Here is a 15564-nt window from a genome sequence, read left to right on the forward strand (position 1 = left end):
TCTATAATAAGAGAGAGCAGCTATGGCAACAGATGAAAATTAAAAGATGAGAAGCAAGACTCTGAGATAGGGCTGCAGGATGATTTACCAAGCCAAGTGCAGTGCTTAAGCGAAGCTCGCCAGGGTACCCAAACCTTAGGTTTTGAACTACGTCCTGGGGTTTTTCCACTTCTGATCTTGGAAGCGCTGAGCAGCTGACATTTACACACACACACACACACACACACACGAAAAAATAGCTCGAAAGTATTTTGATTCTGGGAAAGGAAAGGCTTTGTGTGAATAACATAGTGGGGAGAGGATTTCAAATAAACTTGGATGAGTCATACTTTGAGCAGGCTGATGCTCTGCGTAGCATCAAGGGGCCTGGTCTGATCTCTCTCCCTCCCTTTCTCTCTCTCTCTCTAATTCATAAAGGCACCCTGGAAGGGGCTTCCGATTCAAATTTCAATCTCTGTTTGTTCATTTGAATCTGCTCTTTCTAAAGGGAGAGCATTCTCCTCTTCCTCTCTACGCCAAACCATCCAAACCCTTAGGGGAAACGATGCTCCGCTTAGCAGTCTGGTGTTGCTGGGAGATGGAGATTCAGCAGAAGAAAGACAAGCTGCAGAAATAGAGGGCTTGAAGCCCCCCCTCCCCCTGCCCCCCCCTCCAGGCCTGTTTAACATGGGCTGTCAAATGTCATCCCAAGCAGGGAAGCTTCCTTCCTTGGCTCAGACTTCAAGGGATAAGGGGGCAGGGTTCACAGCTTGGTGTTTTGCATGCAGAAATGTCCCAGGTTCTGTTCTTGCCACCTCCAGTTGAAGGGACCTGGGAGGAAGGCATTCGACAGATTCACTTTGGCTCAGGTCTCGGAAGAGCTGCTGCCGGTCAGAGCAGGCAGCATTGGGATAGGCGGACCAATTCTCTGATCTGGGGTAAGTCAGCTTCCCGTGTTTCTAGGGCTACTAAAGGAAGGGAGCTCCACCAGCATTCAGCAGCCACCAGCAGAATAAAAGTACCATAGAGTTAGAAGGGGGTCCCAAGTGTCATCTGGCCCAACCCCCTGCCGCTTAACAGCCAGACCCACTGCCCCCACTGCTGTAAGGGCATGAGATAATCCCCATCTACCTGCATGCCAGATCGCTGATCAAAGTCGATGAATGGATGGTACGTTCAAGAGAGTGTTCTTGGCTGATTGGGGGGGCAGGGAGAAAGGAAGGAAGACAATTGTGATTCCTGCATTGCAGGGGGTTGGGCTAGATGAGCCTTGGGGGTCCCTTCCAACACTTAAGATTCTGTGAGAGCCATGGCAGATACGGTGAGCCAGAGCTGAGCGGCTGATGACACCACGGCCTTGCTTTTTCCCTTGCCCATGTATCCAGGCAGCTTCCAAGGAACACATGCCATCTCCAGTTGCCTTGAAGGAGCCCTAAGTGAGGGAGCGTGGCCCAGAGCCCCTGCCCTTTTCGGGACCCCAGTTAGCCTGGGGGACCTTCACGTCCTCAACGCCCCTCTGCTTCCTTCCCGGCCCATGGCTCTTGGGAAGCTCTCTGAAGCCCTTCCACCCAAAGGGCCCATGCATTTGTTACTTCATGTCTAGATTGCTGCAGTGTGCTCTGTGTGGGGCTTCCCTTGGAAGCTGCAGCGCAAGGGCTGACAGGAGTGAGGCCTTGGGCATAGAACAGAGATCTGCCCTGGTTGCCAATTACCGACGGGGCCAAGTCCAAGGTGTTACTATTAGCATTTGAAGCCCTTAACAGCTTGAGACCAGTTTACCTGCAAGATCGATTGACAGAACTGGCACTATTGCGGGGGCTGCATGACACCCGTTCCACGTTTGTACGGGTTTGATCTTTTAGTGTGCCAAGCACCTGTGCTTTGGAACTCCCTGCCGATTGATACCAGGCAGGTACCTTCTCTGTACAGTCGTACCTTGGATCTCAAACGCCTTGGCTCCCGAACAAATTGGCTCCCAAGCAATCAAAACCTGGAAGTGGTTTTCGAATGTTCTTTTGGAAGCTGAACATTCGGCGGGGCTTCCGATTGGCTGCAGGAGCTTCCTGCAGCCAATCAGAAGCCGCACTTTGGTTTCCGAATGTTTTGGAAGTCGAACGGACTTTTGGAATGGATTCCATTCGACTTCCAAGGTACGACTGTACTCTTTTTCAGTGCCTGCTAAAAACAGCCTCACATGGACAGGCCTACCCAGATACTTAGAAAGCTGACGTGACTTTTTTTATTGGTTCTTGGTCTTTTGCTATTTTAACTTTTCATATGTCTTAAATCTTTTTTTCCCTAGCGATGATTTCATTGCATTATTATTATTATTTTGTAAATCGCTTTGAGGTTTCTTGACAATCGAGCAGTGTATAAATTTGATAAAGTTAAGGGGTGTTTTTTTTTTCCCTGGGCAGGGCCTCTGTTCTCTGCTTCCCTCTTCCTTCTCCTCGCTCTCCATGGAGCCATCAATCGGCTTTTTTGCACAGCTATTTATGGCACTCCAGGCTGATCCCAGCGCACACTTAGAAGTGTGTGATTTATTATAAGCCAACCCCTGGACTCTTTACCCCCTTCCTTGGATTCCAAGGCTGTTCTCAACTTTAGGGGTGGGTATGTCAGTGTGTCTTTGCTCCAAGCTCTTAGAAGCTTCCCGGTGTTTGGAAATGATTTGCTACGCCCCAGATTCTTTGGGGCCTAACTGGGAGCTTAGATGACCCCTGACAAGGATTTGATTGCAAAGCAGCAAAACTCTTCCTATCTGGGTAATTAAAAATACCCCTGGCAAGGATTTGATTGCAATGATAATATAACAATGTGCACATGTGTCTTAGTGGTGCAGTCAGTGACCCAGCGAGAGATTCTTGTCTCCGGCAGAGAAGCTCACCTTTAGTTGAGTTTCCTGTGATCTAGGGAAGGGGAAAGTTTATTTAGGCCCTTGAAACTACACCAGCCTTTGTCAACCTGGTGCCCTCCAGATGTTTTGGATGACGACACACGGTGGCCCAAAACATCTGGAGGTTTTACCAGGTTGGCAGAAGCTGGCAGAAGCGAAGTCTGGCCTAAAGGAATTAACAGAGGAACCGAGCCGCTGCAAAAACGCCACGGTTTGCTCTGGCACCTGTGAGCCGTTGCACGGAATATCTCCATGACAGCTACCATTGTTCAGAAAGCATCATTGGAGAACCGAGCATCTTGTTTGCTGATGTTATCTTTTATTTTCAGAATTGCAATCAAGGGGGGCAGGGGAAGGAAGTGTTTAACTCTCTCCATCCTGGCTGAGAAATGAATGTTAATGGAACAGAATGGCAGGGAAGTCCTAGAGAAGGTATTTAGGCTTTCATCGGGGGTGTCGTACACACTTAGCGGCAGGCAGAAAGGTTCAGCCTCAGTTTCCCCTGGGGGAGGGGGGATCTCAGCCAGGCATCTGTCCCCAACCTGTTACTCAGCTAGGGATCTTCTAGATGCAATTAAGAGATTCGTCCCCCAAGTTCTGACTCTTTTCCCCCAAGTGCTATCAATTAACCAGCTCCAACTATGGGTCTGGACCACGAAATAGGGTTAATAAGTAGAGGGGGAGATGATTCCAATGCCGGCCAAATTTGTGGGAAAGAGATGTCTGCAAAAGAGGCCTTAGATGCTGTTTGTAACTGGCCAAGAGGGGTGGGAAGTTGGGAGGGTTTCAGCTCTGGGGCAGATAATAATAATAATAATAATAATAATAATAATAATAATAATAATAATAATAATAATAATTTAATATTTATACCCTGCCCATCTTGCTGGGTTTCCCCAGCCACTCTGGGCGGCTCCTAACAGAATATCAAAAAGACGATTAAACATCAAACATTAAAAACTTCCCTAAACAGGGCTGCCTTCTGATGTCTTCTAAAAGTCAGGTACTGTAGTTGTTTATTTCCTTGACATGTGATGGGAGGGAGTTCCACAGGGCGGGCGCCACCACCGAGAAGGCCCTCTGCCTGGATTCCTGTAACTTCGCTTCTCACAGTGAGGGAACCACCAGAAAGCTCTCAGAGCTGGACCTCAGTGTCTGGGCTGAACGATGGGTGCTGGTCACTTATTTATTTACTTTATTTCATAAAATTTATACGCCACTTGGTGGTAAACAACAGCAACAACCTCAAAGCGGATTGTGGAAAAGATAAAACAATAAAGTCACCCAAAAGGAAAATGCTGTCGAAAAGTTAAAATAACAGACTAAAAACGAAATAAAACTTTCATCAGCTTTCTTAATATCTGGGGAGGTCCTTATGAACAAAACCATGTTTAGCAGGCACCAGAAAGAATATGGTGATATCATAGAATTGTAGAGTTAGAAGGGAACCCTTGGGTCATCTAGTCCAACCCCCAGCAATGCAGGAATCTCAGCTAAAGCATCCATGACAGATGGCCATCCAACTTTTGCTTAAAACCTCCAAGGAAGGAGAGGCCACCCACTCCCGAGGGAGAAAGTTCCACTGTGGGAACAGTTCTTACTATTATCAATCGGCAGGGAGTTCCAAAGTGTAGGTGCTGCCACACTAAGAGATTGAATTATTACAAATGCAGAATGAGTATTATGTGGCGCCTGCAGCAGTGGCAGCTCTGCTGATCGAAGCGGTCCAGTGGGTGTATATTGGGGGCAATCTCACGGGAGGGGAGGGATCCTCCTGCATGCAGTACAGAGGGTTGGGCTAGATGACCCTTGGATGCCCCCTTCCAGCTCTGCAGTTGAATGGCATCAAGCAGGGTGGATTTGATGTAATTTAAATCATGATTTAAATCACTAGTCAGTAAGACTTGATTTAAATCTTTTTTTAAAAAACAGAAAGACTCATTCTTGCTGGTATAATCTTAATATTTACAACCAGATGAAGGTTTCATTTTTGGTATAATAATTTTTCAGAGTAGTTATGCCAAAAACCACTGATTTGGTCATACTATTAGAAATACATAGACAGATAATTATGAAAGTATTGTGAAGTTTAATAAGTTTATATTTGGGCAACTTTTCTGCTGTACTTTATTGGAAGGAGAAAAACAATCATTTCCTTAATAACAATTTAAACCATTTAACTATAACAATAACACTATAGCATATGCATCCATGTTTGTTAACTGATGTGGTTAAACAATTTTTTAAAAAAAACTTGGACTGAGTTTTAGCACACATGAAAAACTTAAAACAAGTCCTTATTTCCTGATGAATAGCCTTTGGGCTATAATGTAACTTAAACAGAAAACTAACTTTAGAAAGATATTTTCCTCCAAAAGCATTTTATTTTAAAAATCCAATGTTAAAAATCTGATTTAAATTATATTTTAAAAAAACCGATTTTTTTTAATTAAAAAAAAACATTGATTTTTATCCACCCTGGACTATAGAGGCAGGTGGTCCTGCCCTCCTCGTCACTCTTGCCTTGTCTCTCTGTCCCCCTTCCAGTCGGAGGACCTGGGCGCCTGTGCGCAGTTTGAGAGCAGCCGGCAGAACCGGAACATGATGCCTAGCACCAGCTGTGTCTTCCCCACCTTCAACCTGCGGAAGCCTTCCTCGGAGACGGACATCGAGAACTGGGCCTCCAAGCACTTCAACAAGCACACGCAGGGCCTCTTCCGCCGCAAGGTCTCCATTGCCAACATGCTGGCCTGGAGCAGCGAGTCCATCAAGAAGCCCATGATCATGACCACCGACCGCAACGTCAAGAAGGAAGCGTGCGAGATCTTCAAGCTCATCCAGATGTACATGGGCGACCGGAGGGCCAAGGCGGACCAGCTCAACGTGGCCCTGGAGATCGCCACCAAGGGCTGGAGCATGCAGGGCCTCCGGGACGAACTCTACATCCAGCTGTGCCGGCAGACCACCGAGAACTTCCGCTACGAGAGCCTCGCGCGGGGCTGGGAGCTCATGTCCATCTGCCTGGCTTTCTTCCCTCCCACGCCCAAGTTCCACTCCTACCTAGAAGGGTACATCTATAGGCACATGGATCCGGTGCACGACACGAAAGGTAAGGCAGCGAGGAAAGGGAAGGGCACACCTGGTCAGCACCACCCAAAGTGGGCAGCTCAAGGGGTTAGGAAACATGGGTTGCCCAGTTCTGAGGCTCAGCAAAATCCAGTGTGAGATCCGGCACGAAACGAGTTTGGTGGCTCTGAGCTAGACATTGCATGCATATGGAGAACACACAAAAAGCATGAGGTTTTTTTCTTTCTTTTCAGTTCCCCCCTGATGATATTGACCAAGTAAAATAACCCAAAAGGGTAAGGGCTGGAATAGTTGCTTTGTTTCTGTAAAACAGATGCTTTCTATAAAACACGGTTAATGACAAAAAATAGACCGAGCGGCACAGCTGCAAGAAAAGTCGTATTATGAAAGTTCATAAAGCGACACAGCACTCATAATCGGCCATACAGTATTAGCATCATTAGCAAACTTCACAACGAAAAACAAGCAGAGCTCTGTTGAATTTTGATGGTGCCCTTGTGCTGGGGGGGTTTCCGGATGGATTTTGTCCTGGTAGATTTAAGGTCTGTGTCAGGGGATTGTTGTGGCTACTCCCGAGTAAACACGCCCAAGTCCGTTCTGTCTTTAACGGTTTTATTGTGCATAGTATTTACAGTGCAGTGGAAAACATAACCTCCTAGTCACTCGCAGAATCTGGCAATGGCACCCTTCTGCTCCGGGGCCAGCATAAAAGCTTGGGCACCCCAAAATGCCGCCCTCTAACCTTGTGTTTGGGCACGCGCCTCAATTTGGGCGCCGGAAGCGGCTCTGCTCCCTCTCCTACTTGTTGGCTGGAGTGGTGCAGGGGCTCTGTTACATCACTGAGCTGTGCCTCCTCCACTCCGCCCCCCTCCTCATTTCCTGCCCCTGACCCGCTGCTGCCGCTTTTGTTGGGCGAAGTACTGGTTAGGATGATGGGGGGAGGCTCCCTGGAGGGAGTCCCCCTGACAATTTGGTTGGAATCTGAAGAAATGACATCACTTCCCCTGAGTGGGCGTTTGGGAGCCCCTGAGTCAAAAGCGAAGACCAAGGAGGGGAGGGCTCTCCCCCCCCCCCGCCACCTTCTCTCGGAAACATCAGCTGCTGCCTCTTTTACAAAGTTGCATTTCACCCTCATCCTGCTAAACTGCGTCATTTCCCTATAAATGTCAGCTGCAATGTGGCAGTCCTTGAATCATCAGCGAGCTCATCTCTCCACCCGCTTTTGCAATAGGGCTCTGCAGTTAAAGCTGGTAATTGGCTATACTAGGCTCTGTTAACACACGGCTGTTATTCTAAATCATTAAGCAGCAAACCACATCCCGGCTCCCCACCGACGGCCCTCCCTCAGCTAATGTTCTCCGCCTGACGAGCAGCAGGAGGAAAATGATTTCATTAACGAGATGTAGAAATGGATTGCTCCCTCGCCTTTTGCCATGTATCCCTTGGAGACAGTCTCCTTTGGACCGAACAGGATGCAAGACCTCCACATGGCCCCTTTCTGCAGTTCAAGGTGCAGGAAGCAAGTCCAGCTCGAAACTTGCTTTCTTTACTCTGCTGCCTTCGACTCCATTTCAAGACAGCAAGTCCCTAGTCCTCAATGTCTTGCAGAAGGTGGGCTTTGTAAAAACGCAGGAAGAAATGGCAGTGGGGAAAGCAGCATAACTCAATTCCTGGAACCCCTGCTTTGCATGCGGAGGTCTAGAAATGCAATGATTGGCCTGGCCAGTTGGAAGGAATCTTGGTTAGCAAGGGCTGGTCTGTGAAGCCATCAGTCTGAATGTTTGCAAAAAGGCCTTTGAGCTAAAAGCAGTGTGGCAAGGGAGAAGCGGTAGCAGCTGACATCAGAGCAACTGGTGGCCGTCAGAGGCTTGATGGCCATCTGTCTGGGATTCTTCAGATGAGATTCCTGCATTGCAGGGGGCTGGACTAGATGGCCCTCGGGTCCCCCCCCCAACTCTACAATTGCACGATTCTTTGAATGGTTGGCTGGGAAAGGGCAGCCCAAATGATCAAGGGTTTGGAACAGCTCCCTTGAAGAAACGTCTGAAATATTTGTGGCTTTGTAGTTTAGAACGATGGCTCCCAAATAGCCTTGCCCCCTCCCCTGCCACCGGATAACTTATAAATCTCTGAGGGTCATAATGACCACTTAATATTTTTTTCTGCTGGTTGTAGCAACCCTAAAGCAGCACGCAAGAGGCATGCACCACTCTGGCGAAACAGAGCACAGGTGGGTAGGGTTTCAGCCTACCTTGCTGGCTTTTAAAATTTGACATGGAAACGGAAGAACAGTAATTAGGCATGATAATCGAATAGAACCTCCAGCTTCAGAGGCAGTGTACCTTGGGCTGCCAGCTGCTGGAGAGCAAACAACAGGGGAAGGCCATTGTCTCCTTGCCCTGCTTATGGGACACCCAGAGGCATCTGTTTGGCCCCTCTGGCCAATGAGGTGTCGGGCTTGCATTTCTGACATTGCTGAAGTGACAGCGATTCCCGCCAGCAAAATCCCGTTTCTCCTGCCTGGTCTTGACCGGTTGGGAGGTGCATAGATCCACAATGCAACTGTTCATCCTCTGCTTAGGATGCCAATCCATGCCAGCTAGCCAAGGGTGAGCCTCCTGTAACCTGCGATGCTGTTGGAAAGAGGTTCACCAGCTCCAGCTGAGTGTGCTTGATTTTATCTGCAAAGAAGGTGGCAAACCCATTGCAGCAGGCAGGGCTTATTATGGGATATCAGTAACTATTAGACACGTTGAGTAGATTGGCCTAAGGAGTGCTACTCCTTTCTTTCTTTCTTTCTTTCTTTCTTTCTTTCTTTCTTTCTTTCTTTCTTTCTTTCTTTCTTTCTTTCTTTCCTTCCGCCCACACACAACCCGGATTTCAAATCCGGTAATCACCATTGAGAATTTGCAATGCATTTAACAGCCCCCTCTCTGGTTTGCAAATTAACCCAGAGCAGGAAGAGTGCTGATTGGTCGAGCGGCCGGTGCCGCCAGCACACAGTCATGTCCTCCTCGTGCAATGGGGGGGGGGACCTGTGGCATTCTCTGTCTTTTCCTCTCTCTCAAGTATGAATCTGAGGGCAGAGAGTGAATAATGGGGAAAGGGCTCTTCGCTCGCTTTCTCCAGGGGAGTGGAACAGTTTCAAAAGGGGAACACTCATCTGTCGGTGACCAACAGGCACACACAAAAACACCCACGCCGGTCTGAGCCACATCGTGAGCACATCAAACTCGTTTCTTGCACATTATTGTGATCCATGCTGGGTTTTTTCTCTCTGTAAGCCTCACAGTTCAGGAGTGCCAGTAGTGATCAGCAGCACTCTTTCCTGGTTCCAACCGCTGGGGAAGAGCTGGGCCCATCTGCACCTGACGTACGCCAGTCGAGTCCTCGATTCATTTGTATCTGTGCTCCACCCTGTGCCATTTTATGTTAGCAACAGCCGTGCTTTCTCTGCCGCTGGAGTCGTGTCACTTGGAAGAGCTCCTGCACAGTGCCAGCCCAAGGATTCATTCATTCATTCTGTCCCCTTCCACCCTTGAGTAGGATGGATCTGGCCCTGGAGAGAATAGGGGTTCAGGGCTACCGTGTTTCTCATATTATAAGACACGTCTTATATTTATTTTTTCCTCAAAAAAAACCACTATGGCTTATTTTCAAGGGATGTCTTATTTTTTTCGTCCTTCTCCTGCTGTGGCCGGCATTGCTGCTGCACCTATCACTATGTCTTATTTTCGGGGCATGGCTTATATTCCTTGAATGCTTAAAAATCCTGCTATGGCTTATTTTATGGGTATGTCTTAAAATATGAGAAACAGGGTAGTGGTGCCCATCCTTAGTTGAGATTCCTGCATTGCATGGGGGTTGGACTGGATGGCCCTTGGGGATTCCCTTTTATCTCCACCATCACGGCGTATTATTTACCTTCAGCGTAGATGTCGCCAGGACAGTTATAAAGAGGTTGGGGTGTTCTATTAAAATTCCAGTGGCTGTTGGGGTGTGTGTGCATGTTTAACTCCCCTAGGCAACCTTCCCAAACCTTCAGCCCCCAGAGGTTTGGGGCTACGACTCCATGGGGCTGGCGGGAGGTTGTAGTCCCAGACATCTGGAGAGTCCTAGGATAGGGAAGGTATTTCCGGAAGGGTAGAAACTCTCCTCCAGTTGGCCAACGTAGTAAAAAATAGAATTAAATGGCAAAGTGGCTAAAATTCTCTTATGACAGAACTCACCAAAGATACCTTTCGATGTGCTGGCAACCCCAAAGTGTTTGCTGTGCTCGTTTATTTAAGGAACCATATTATTGCCCCTTTCAGTTTTAACAGAAATGCCCCGGGAAGCTTGAATTTATAAGCGGCTCTGACCGTCGACTCAAAGGATAGGGTAGAATAAAAAGAAAACAAGTTGGCAGATAATATTAAAAGGGCAGTCGCAGGTAGCCAGAGATGATCGACCTACAGACAGGTTGAAATCCTGCTGGGATAAAAAAAATGCAAATTAATAAAGGTGACATTTCGTCAGGAAGGGGGTGAGACAGATCACCTGGGGTGGGGTGGGGTGGGCCGCTGGCCTGATCCAGAAGGCTCCTCTTACATGCCTGCATGTATCTCGCTTCCACCTGAGGTGCTTGGATCCTTCCCCCAGCCCTGACACCGTGATCTCAGCACTTCACCTGAATGAAGGGTGGTGGTTGGTTTTGCTCCAAGCAAACCTGCAGCCAGGATTTGTCCTCAGCTTACAGATCGCGGCTTCTCTGAGCAAGACACACCTTGTTTTGGTTACAACGCATTCTGGCCCTAAACCGTTATTCATCTTCCTGGTTCTCCGTTGCTCTCGCTTGCAGTCATTACGGAGTCAGATATCAATTAACTGCGTTAATTGTTATGCCATCCTTGTTTCACTTTGTGGTCCTCGATTGGATGGGCTCAGCCGTGGGAATAATCCAGGAAAGGGGAAGCACCAGCAGCGAGTGGACCGAATGGCGCTAAATAGGTTTGGGCGATAGCAAACTGGGTTACTGGGTTGTTGTTTTTTATTTTGATTATATATTTTGTGGTCTTATTTTTTATTTTGTTCTGTGAACCGCCCTGAGACCTGTGGGTATAGGGCGGTATATAAATAATAATAATAATAATAATAATAATAATAATAATAATAATAATAATAATAGTATTTGCAAGATTAAAACATGGGAGTTTAGGGGTGTGAGGCTCCCGCCCCACCAAAATCACTAGTTTCTACCCCGCCAAACTGAAACTCTTAAGACCTTTGGCAGGTCCTTAATGCAGACCCACTGTGTCTGTGGAGACGATTGGCTGCAATTGCAGCGGGTTGGACTACATGGCCCTTGGGTTCCCCTCCATCCCAGCAATTCTTCAGTGCCACTGGTGCATCCTAGCTCCTCTCCAGTGACACCCAGGTAAGGTGCAGGGGAAAAAGACCTGCCTGAGCCAGCTGGCATTGAAAGCAGAGCTCTCTTGTTCATTTTTCTTTTTTAATTTCCTTTATTTTGTTCTTCCTGTGTTTGAAATCTGTACCCCTTCCCAAAAGAAAACCCCAATCCTTCTCTTCCCCTCTCTCTCTCTCGCTGTCTTTGTGTCCCATTCCATGGTCCTCATCGTTCTGTTTGTTCCCCAGTGACTCAGCACATTAAAGAACTCCTGGAAAGGAACAATAAGAAGTCGTCCAAATTGAGAAAGAAACCCAAGCCCTATATGGAGGAACGCCATGGTAGGGTGCGTGTGCTCTGAGAGCACCTCCCTCTCTCCTTTAGACGTAGACGCCAACTCTGCCGCGTTCTCTCTCCCGCAGCTTCCTCGCCTCCACTCGGCTTCCTCCTTATAACATCGCCTTCACGCTTCTCCCCTCTGACACCCTTTTTAACCGCTGGCGTTTCTGGGTGCCCCTCTCTCTTTCTCTCTTAGCAGCTCTGCGGGCCAAGCTTGGGGTCGACAGCCGCCAGTCACGCTTCTTTTCCAGCAGGTGCCGACTTGGGTTCGACCTCCTGAGTCGGGCGACCGCCGCTCGAGGCTCGGTGCTTGGGGCGGGTGCAGTGGTCCTGCATCACGCCGGCGCGGAGGGGACCCCGAAAAGGGGTCTCCCGCTGGCTCTGTAGCTCATCTCCGTGGGTCACCCAGGCAGGGCTTGTTTGCATGTTGTCACATGGCGGCGTTGCACTCGGATACCGAGCCGTATCTGACCACAAAACCCAGGTGGCTGTTGTGCACAAGCGCGGCGGGTTCTGTGGACTTGAATAGTTGCAGCTGCGTGAAATATTATTATCCCCGATGATGATGATGATAATAATAATAATAACAATAACAATTATCATAGTCGTAGTCTGTGATTCCTGCATTGCAGGGCATTAGACTTTCCTTCCAATTCTACAGTTTCCTTCCAACTCTACAGTTTTACAGACGGGATCCGTTCCGGAGGCCCGTCAGTAATGTGAAGAGCCCGCAATTTGAAGGCGCAGGCGCACGGCACAATTTGGTGCTTCTGGAGTTCCGGCCAGAGTGCGCTGGTGAGCGGGTCGGTTTTTAGGAGCTCCGAGAGACGGGAGACTCCGGTGTGCTGCACGCGAGCTGGTGGGGGCGAACGGCGCTAATTTTAGCCCCCTGAAACAGCCAAACGCGGGGTTTGGCTGAGGAGAAGAAAAAGCGGCGCCCGAGGGCAGAACTCCGGGCTTGCACCCCCCCTTTTTTGGGGGTGTAAGCGGAGGAGAGGAGCCGGCGCAAAAACAATTCGCGGAGCGGCAGAAGCGCCCCAAAACCTGCCCAGCGAGCACTCAGACCCCTCGGCTGAAGGGGGCTTCGAGGGGAAAACGGCTTGGCGAAACGGAGAGCTTAAGAGGGAGAGAAACAGACGCAAGCCGGGTAAAGAAGGCCGTGGGACTATTTCATGCACCGCGGGAAAACTTGCGGAGTAAGCCTGCTTTTATTGTCACTTCAATCCTTTGATTAAAGAGACTTGTAGAATATAAAGTTAACCTTTCACCAAGGGGGAGAGAAGTTTTATTCTGATCGGGACTGTCTACTAAAAGTCTAAAATAACTTCCTTTACCCAGCCAGCACGTTTAAGTGGAGGCTGAAGAGATAATTTACAATAACAACTCTTTATGAACGCTTTATTAGGCACCCGTGCAGAGGAAACAAGGATTGTTTTACTTACCTTTTAAGTTGGAAAAGAGGGCAAAGACCAAGAAAATGGAGGATTGATTTTGCAGAGTCACCAGAGATTGCCAGCTTCCCCTTTCTTCACGGAAGTGAGAGAAACAAAAGGGAATAAGAGAAAGGAGCATAACTAACTGGGGGAGCGATGTGCTGACACCTAGTGGCTAAAATAGAAATCGCGCCCAAAATTGATAAAGGATAAATAGAGGGAATCAGAGGGAAAGACCATTCTGAACTGATACCTAAGTGAACCAGATGAGTTTGTAATAATTCCGGAGGGGCTCCCAGAAAGAAAGAGAAACCTCAGAAGTGAATCATTCAGAGAGAAGAGAAATAAGTAATGACAGGATCTAGGACTTCATCAAGAAGAGCACAAGCAACAATGGCGGCAAATTCAACAAATAACCAAAAGAGATTGTCAATCACGCCAGAGAATGACTCACTAACAGACATCAAAGATCTCATAACCGAAATGAGTAAATCTTTAAATGAGAAACTGGACTCAGGCAATAAATCTTTAAATGAGAAATTAGACCTAATGGGATCAAAGATAGAACAAAATTCCAGAGTAATAACAGAGATGTCTGACCAAATTAAAGAACTCAGTGGCAAAAATAAAGAATTGGACAGAGCTGTAAAAGAAATGAATGTAAAATTGAATAAACAGGAGGAGTCATTGCAAACAATAGTGGCAGAAAATAAAGAGATGCAAAAAGAACAAAAGAAGGATGAAAAAGAAAGAGATGAGATGAAGAAACTACATGAGGATTTAGCAGACCAGATCGCGATGCTTGAAATGAAAACAAATGCTCTTACCCTTCGCTTGAGAGGCGTGCCAGAGAGATCTAGTGAGCGGGTGGATGAGAAGATTGTGAAAGAGCTAGCTGCCTGGCTGCAAGTGGAGGCGGACGATCTGTGGCTGGATGTGGACAGGATTTATAGAGTAAGAATTGATAAAAAGAAGAATGATAAAGCGATAGGAGACTGTATGGTACATTTGAACTCTGCCCTACTTAAAGACAAAATACTTCAGATGAAAAAACGAAAAGAACTTGTAATAGAAGGACGAACAGTGGACATCTATAAAGAATTGCCTAAGAGAATTCGGCTGAAAAGGCAGAGGTATAAGATGTTGACTGACATTCTGAGGAAAAAGAAAGCATGGTACGTGTGGGAGTATCCGGAGGGACTTACTTTTATTTTTAAAGGGAAGAAGAAAACTATAAAATCATCAGAAGAGGCGGAAAGGTTCAGCAAAAGGAACTGGAAAGAACTGTTAGGAGAGAAGGAAGAAAACAGTGGAGAAGAAGAGTTGGCAGCGGCGGGAGACGGATAGGAGGATAGTAGAGACTTGTGTGTTCAATTTTGGGGGTTCCCTTATTTTCTGTTCCTAGAAGATCTCTCTCTATTCATTATTCTATTTGATTGTGTAAGTTGTTGGGGAATTTAGTTCTTATTTTAAAACTGACGAAGGCTACGGCCAGGTTAAAGTTTAATAAATTAAATATAGTAATAAAGAAATGAATCTTAATGTAATCTCATGGAACATCAATGGTCTAAATAATAAGCTCAAAAGGAATAAGGTGGAGCATGTCTTGAAAAAGGGTGGTTGGAAAATAATTTGTCTCCAAGAGACCCATATATCGAAAAAACATGAAAGAGTATTGATTAATAAACGCTTGGGTAATGAATATACCTCCTCAAATGAGAAAAAGAAGAAGGGAGTAGTGATATATATTGACCCTAAAATCAGAGCAGAAAAGATCTTTCAAGATGACGAAGGTAGAGTAGTGGCGGTAAAGTTATATCTATCTGAGGGAAATGTGGTAGTGGTAAATATATATGCCCCAAACGGAGGTAAAACAGAATTCTTTAAGAAATTATGGAGTCAATTAGGTGAATGGGTCGAAGATGAAGAAATTATATTAGCTGGAGATTTCAACGGAGTAGTGAAACCAGATCTAGATAGATCGAACAAAGGGAAAAAGTACGAGGGGAAGTTGCCTGAGTTGTTCTTTAGAGTAATAGAAAGTTATGGATTACAAGATTGCTGGAGATTAAGGAACCCGGAGGAGAAAAAATATACATTTTACTCAGAAGTACAGAAATCGGCAGCAAGAATTGATTATATATGGCTTACAAATAAATTAATAACCAAATTAGAGAAATGTGAAATTATGGTAAAATCATTAACAGACCACAATCCAGTAATGTTAAGTTTAAAGGAGGGCTATAAGAGAAAGACCAGATGGAGGCTAGATGAGGGGATCCTTAATGATGAAGAATTTGTAAGTAAGGTTAAGAACTCGATAAAAGAATTTTTCCAAATAAACAAGACAGGAGAAGTAGGGGTGGAAGTAATGTGGGACGCTAGCAAAGCCTTTATACGAGGTTTATATATACAACAGAAAAATAAAATAAAGAGGCAACGGG

General features: G+C 46.7%; 1 protein-coding gene across 3 annotated transcripts in view; it reads left to right on the forward strand.

Moving 5' to 3' along the window:
• The window catches only part of ARHGAP39 (Rho GTPase activating protein 39), a 184987-nt gene that overhangs the window by 129321 nt on the left and 40102 nt on the right, over window positions 1–15564 (forward strand). For all 3 annotated transcript variants that reach the window (XM_035125366.2, XM_035125365.2, XM_060277558.1), the window contains exons 5-6: window positions 5423–5984; window positions 11597–11689. In XM_035125366.2, coding sequence (XP_034981257.1) covers window positions 5423–5984; window positions 11597–11689 — 655 coding nt within the window. The remainder of the gene's footprint in view (window positions 1–5422; window positions 5985–11596; window positions 11690–15564) is intronic.

This window comes from Zootoca vivipara, chromosome 8 (genome assembly GCF_963506605.1).
Source record: "Zootoca vivipara chromosome 8, rZooViv1.1, whole genome shotgun sequence".
Taxonomy (NCBI): Eukaryota; Metazoa; Chordata; class Lepidosauria; order Squamata; family Lacertidae; genus Zootoca; species Zootoca vivipara.